The sequence below is a fragment of the Gopherus evgoodei genome, chromosome 1 (assembly GCF_007399415.2).
Source record: "Gopherus evgoodei ecotype Sinaloan lineage chromosome 1, rGopEvg1_v1.p, whole genome shotgun sequence".
In the NCBI taxonomy this organism is placed as follows: domain Eukaryota; kingdom Metazoa; phylum Chordata; order Testudines; family Testudinidae; genus Gopherus; species Gopherus evgoodei.
Window position 1 is genome coordinate 203,708,932 of NC_044322.1, and position 6,000 is coordinate 203,714,931.

At 53.4% G+C, this 6,000-nt stretch overlaps 1 protein-coding gene and 2 non-coding genes across 4 annotated transcripts in view; all 3 read right to left on the minus strand.

The window, feature by feature from the left end:
* Positions 1-3,072, minus strand: part of TTF2 (transcription termination factor 2) — a 43,647-nt gene extending 40,575 nt beyond the window's left edge. Inside the window, exons 1-3 of one of the 2 annotated variants that reach the window (XM_030583343.1) lie at positions 2,979-3,072; positions 2,600-2,711; positions 881-967 (exon numbers count right to left, since the gene is read on the minus strand). In XM_030583343.1, coding sequence (XP_030439203.1) covers positions 881-967; positions 2,600-2,711; positions 2,979-3,006 — 227 coding nt within the window. In that variant the 5' untranslated portion in view covers positions 3,007-3,072. The other variant, XM_030583352.1, reaches the window with a different exon arrangement.
* A 2,305-nt stretch (positions 3,073-5,377) lies between these two features.
* TRNAH-GUG lies at positions 5,378-5,449 on the minus strand. The gene has a single exon. It is a non-coding gene; the product is annotated as a tRNA-His (tRNA).
* Positions 5,450-5,906: 457 nt separating this feature from the next.
* Positions 5,907-5,978, minus strand: TRNAD-GUC. Its single transcript has one exon. It is a non-coding gene; the product is annotated as a tRNA-Asp (tRNA).
* Positions 5,979-6,000: the final 22 nt, after the last annotated feature.

Sequence of the window (6,000 nt, forward strand, 5' to 3'; positions counted from 1 at the left end):
AGCAACAAGTTTAGCGTCCAATATCCAATGGCCCAGCAGGACTAGAAATGGGATATTGACATTACTGAAGGGGAGATCCGAGCCTTTCTAGGGGGACCTGGCTCTCATTTTTAGTCCTGGGCTGGCCAGAGCTAGACTAAATTCTGACATTTTTATGTGCAGGATTCTATTTTACATCATTTTTAAAGATGTTTTACATTTATTAGTGTTAATTCTCTCTGTCTGAGCTCAGCCCATTTGGACTCATGCCGACTAAGACACAGCTTCACAGGCACAAGGATACAAAGAAAAAGTACTATGATTTTTTTTAAATCTCTGTACTATTCCTAAAATAGATTTTCCTGTAACATGTGTCATACAGAGACTACATGATGGCATTCTATAAAAGTTATACCAGCACTCGTTTTTGATGATCTGGATAACTCACAAATGGCTTTACCATGCATGATTAATGTGATCATCACAAACTCATGCCAGTAAAATCCTTAGTACACAGTGATGTGATATATCTATACAACCTATATCTAGCCAGCAGAAACTAAACTTTGTTGGGAGCTGTTTTTTGTAGGCATTGTTGTGTCGAACACACATACAATCCATCCAACTATATCTACAATTTAATATTGTAAGATTCATAGTGTTTTAAAATGATGCCAATATCAGTACAACAAAAACATCCCACCTCAATCCAGTTATTTACATTCTATTCTCTTTGGAACTGGAAACTGCCATATTTGAAAAATAACGTGCAAACCTGCAGAAATGTATACACCAAACACTACAGTGATTAGGCTGTGATGCCACAAGAAGGAAGAGTTATCCCAGCTTTTCAAATTAATGAGAATTACATGCTGTACATGTTCCCTTTGGACAAACCTACTTGTATTCTTCTCTGTCCTGTTGCTGAATCAGAACTTGCAGCTCCACCATATACTTCTCATGGATCAAGCAGTAGGAAGCAGGAAGACTGAAAGTGGGAAGAAAAAAGATTTGAGCTGCCTGAGTAAGAGCAGCAGAAACAAATGCCTAAGGCAAAATCCTTCGAGGAAGATCTCAAAGACTCCTTCGCTCAGAGACACGAAAGTAGGTTGGGTTCACAGAACTACACCTCTACCCCAATATAACACTGTTCTCGGGAGCCAAAAAAAAAAAAAACTTACCGTGTTATAGGTGAAACTGTGTTGTATTGAACTTGCTTTGATCCACCAGCTCGTGCAGCCCCGCCCCCGGAGCGCTGCTTTACCACGTTATATCCACATTCGTGTTATATCAGGGTAGAGGTGTAATAGCTCATTGTTAGAGCACCCCAAACAGCACCAAATGCACTTAAAATTAATAAAAGGGCTAATCTCTTCTCTCCCTCAGTTTCCAGCGCTTAAGGCACAGAATGCCAATTATGTAACAAAAACTTTGGTTTTCGTGTACCACTATTAGCCTGGGTCTTCTCTATTGTTTTGGTATACATTACAAAGTGGGTAGTCAAGGTGGGAGACAGTTGAATCTCTGGTTTCTATATAGAAAGATTAAGAGGTACAATACTGATAATACTAGCTAATCTGTGAGTGAACTGCAGGATGGTCTATGTGGCTACATCTACAAATCACAGTGGTTTGTAGCCAGGGCCGGCGCTACCATTTAGGCAGCCTAGGCAATCGCCTAGGGCGCCAGAATAATTGGTGGGTGTAGTTTTGCCGGAGGGGGCGGCACGCAGCTCCGGTGGAGCTGCTGCAGTGGTGCCTGCGGAGGGTCCGCGGCTCCGGTGGAGCTGCCGCAGTGGTGCCTGCAGACGGTCGGCTGGTCGCGCGGCTCTGGTGGACCGCGCGCAGGCACCACTGCGGCACCTCCACTGGAGCCGCGGAGTACCGGACCCTCCGCAGGCACCACTGCGGCAGCTCCACCAGAGCCGAGGGACCAGCACGCGGGACGCCGAAATTGCCGTCCGCCTAGGACACTCAAACCCCTAGTGCCGGTCCTGTTTGTAGCCTACAGTGAGTGTATATGATGTATATGGGCATCTGAGATGAAGGTATATAGGCTAGTTGAAGATACAGGTTGCCATTTTGCATCCTGACAAATCCCCTTTACCTTGACTACAAAAAAGTTGATAACTGTTAATCAGTTGGTGTGATCAATTTGCTGGCTATCATGACAACTAGTATTATCTCATTGTTCCTTTGTATTTCCCCCACTTATTTGTATCTCTTATCTTAGTCTTAGACTGTGAGCTTTTTGGGTCACAGACCATCTTTTTTATCTGTATTTGTACCACAGCTAGTGCAACAGAGTCCTGGTCTATGACTAGAGCTCCTAGGAACTATGATAATACAAACAACAGGGGATTAGGATATGTTTCTGACTTCCCATTAAGCCGTTCCAAACTCTGATTATATGTTTAGACAGCACTGCCTCTCAGAACACATATACAGCAGCTACCTTTGCTTAGTAATGAATATTGTTATGAAGTAATCTGAGAGCATCTCCAACACTGGAAAACCTAAAGTAACACACACCACATCCCAGGTTAAAGGGTGCCAGCTCAGCATCACCCCCGAGTGGGGTACGTGTGCAGAACAGGAACATCGCCATCTGCTAAACCTACTGTGCAGGATGGGTGAATCCGCAGGGCACCTGGTCCCGGACCCCGCACAGGTAGAAGCTTTTCCCTTTGCTGGGTCCATCGCGGACGCCTGTTTTTAGGACACAGAGAGACCCTGGTGGGGAAGAAAAGCAGCCTTGTGAGACCGGCCCCAGCATCCACTTCACTCGGGACCTGGGCTTAGGGAGCTCCTCAGCCCAGGGAACTCCCCCACGCTCAGTCTGGGGACCCAGCCCCAGGGACGCCCCCAGTCTGGAGACGTCCCGTCCCCAGGAGGCCTCCCCAGACAGCCAGGCCTGCACCTCGCAGCGCGATCCGGCGGATCCCGCAGCCCTCGCCCTCAGGGAGCCCCCCAGCATGTCACGCAGACTCCGTCCCTCACCGTGCCCCGCGCACCGCACCGCCTCCATCGCCTGGCACCAAACCCGGACACCGGCCAGGAACGGGCAGATACTCCGGAAAACGCGACATTAAGCCACACCCCCATTCTGGTATACAGCCAATCCGGCAGATTGACCCCGCCCACCATTGGCATATCGGCCAATTGGAGCGAGGGGAGGAAAGGGGAGCCAATCACAGCGGAGCACCGCCCCTCCATCCGTCTATCTCTCTCTGCGCGGGAACCAGCTTTCGAATGGTGGGGAGGAAGTGGCCAAACTAGGGGACAGGTCATTGGTGGGAAGGAAACCAATGAGACCTGGCGAGAACTCCGGGTATTACTTCCAAGCCTACACACCACTGGGAACTCTACCCTCGGCCAATGAGAGTAGGGGGCGGGGCTGTATCTGCAGGGGCGGGGCCAGTGACGCGCGTCTGATCCCTGGGTTCGGGCCTTGTGTTTGTTCCGCGAAATAAAGAAACTTGCTTCCCTTGCTCCAGTGGCCAGCGCTTTACGTGTCAGCTCTGCACACACCTTCACCTGCCCAGCTCCCCTGCAGCGCGTACTGCCTTGCCCTGCCCGGCTCATCCCAGGCTACAGTGACCAGATCACCCAATTTTCTAGGGACAGTACAGAATTTAGGGTCTTTTTGTTGTATAGCTCCCATTACCCTCCACAGGAGCGGCGCTAGGGGTTTGAGCGCCCTACGCGAACGGCAATATCGCGGCCCCGCTCTGGTGGCTGCAGGACTGGTGGAGCTGCCGCAGTGGTGCCTGCAGAGGGTCCACTGGTCCGTGGCTCCAGTGGAGCTGCTGTAGCGGTGCCTGCGGAGAGTCCGGTGCTCTGTGGCTCCGGTGGAGCTGCCGCAGTGGTGCCTGCGGGAAGTCCACCGGAGACGCGCGAGCAGCCGACCGTCCACAGGCACGACTGCAGCAGATCCACCGGAGCCACAGAGCACCGAACCCTGCGCAGGTACCACAGCAGCAGCTCCACCGGAGCCGCCTGCTGCCCCCTACGGCAAAACGGCGCCCACCAATTCTTCTGGCGCCCCAGGCGATTGCCTAGGCTGCCTAAATGGTAACGCCAGCCCTGACCCTCCACCTGCATCCCAATATATCAGACTTTCTGTCTGGCCACCTATGCTGACCTTGGCCAGTGCTCTTCCCTATCTACCCCATCTTTAATCTGCCAGGGGAAGGAATGGACGTTTGGCACCGTGCAAACCTCTCCAGTCTCGCTAAAGTGTCATGAAACTCTCAGGGCAGCCACCAACCTTGCCAAGGGCCAAAGGTATTTCTAAAGTCTCCCCATTACAGTCACAGGTAAAATCCCGAGCAAAGGGAAAAGGACAGAAAGCCAACCCCATGCATGTTTTCCTCCACCTCTTAACCAAGTCCTACCTCGTTTGTTTAGCCCATTGTCTTCGTGCCCCTGGCCAGCCTATTTCCCTTTGCCGCTCTGAAACGTGCCCCCACGTGCAGGCCCCGAAGCTGGGCCCGGTGGCGGAAGGCCAGGGAGAGGCTTTGGCTAGGGCGAGCACGTCCTTGCCAGGTAATTGTCTGTCTAGAGGTGAAAGTCACCAGCGCGGGGTGCGAAGGCAAGTGGCCGTAGAAGGAGAATGCAAGGGCATGTGGTGGGCAGGCCGGACATTTCTTTCTGCCCCCTTCAAAAGGGGTCACTCTCCCCGTCGTGGAATCAAACCCCGGTCTCCGCATGACAGGCGGGGATACTCACCACTATACTAACGAGGAAATGGGCATGGTGAAGGGGCACAGCCACCGGAAAACAGCTATGGTCAGCGTACACCTACACCATCGCGTGGGCCCCAGCAGCCAGGAACAGCCCTGGCCCTCTTCTGCTTCCCAAAGACTTTGGCCGCAGACACAGCCCTGGCCCCCCTCACCTGCCCTTGCCCACCAGGACGCCTTTTACGGCCTACTCAGTTCCTCACACAACACCCGCCTGGGACCTTGCCCTCACCTACCAGCTCAGCACCACCTTCTTCCTCTCAAAACTTCCTCTTGACACCCTCCCGCTTCCACACTTCACACTCACCTCATCACACGCTCACCCACGCACCCTTTGGCTTTTCAAGCGCCTCTGGAGGGACGCAGCTTCCCAGGCACGCACATCCTTCCGTTCAACGCGCACTGGACGGACATTCGAAACACAGCCCTTGCCAGGAGGGAATGCGCTGCTTCTGGACCCTGGCGACCAGCAAGAAGGCCTGGGACTCTTTTTCAGAACCATGCACCCCACTGACTGTGTTCCTTTACCAAGCAGAAACTCACGACCGGCCCATGGCTCTCTTGCCCAATGGACGCAATCTGGCTGAGCCACCAGGCGTGCTTCAGGATAGCCCCTCCCCGCAAACGCACACCCCCTCCCCGACCAAAAAGCAATGCCGTGACCCGGATTCGAACCGAGGTTGCTGCGGCCACGGCGCAGAGTACTAACCACTATACGATCACGGCCAGGCGCTGGTGCCAGAAATAGCCCCGCCGAAAACGCTCAGCTCTGTGCTCTCGGGGCGGCCCCCTTCCTCGCCGGCGGCCACAGGTATTTTTCAGGTCTCCCCATTAGAGTCACAGGTAAACTCCCGAGCAAAGGGAAAAAGACAGGAAGCCAATCCCAGGCCTGTCTTCCTCCTCCCCCTCTGTCTGGCCCATTGTCCTCATGCCCCTGGCCAGCCTATTTCCCTTTGCCGCTCTGAAACGTGCCCCCACGTGCAGGTCCCGAAGCTGGGCCCGGTGGCGGAAGGCCAGGGAGAGGCTTTGGCTAGGGCGAGCACGTCCTTGCCAGGTAATTGTCTGTCTGGAGGTGAAAGTCACCAGCGCGGGGTGCGAAGGCAAGTGGCCGTAGAAGGAGAATGCAAGGGCATGTGGTGGGCAGGCCGAGCATTTCTTTCTGCCCCCTTCAAAAGGGGTCACCCTCCCCGTCGGGGAATCAAACCCCGGTCTCCCGCGTGACAGGCGGGGATACTCACCACTATACTAACGAGGAAAGGGGCATGGTGAAGGGGCCC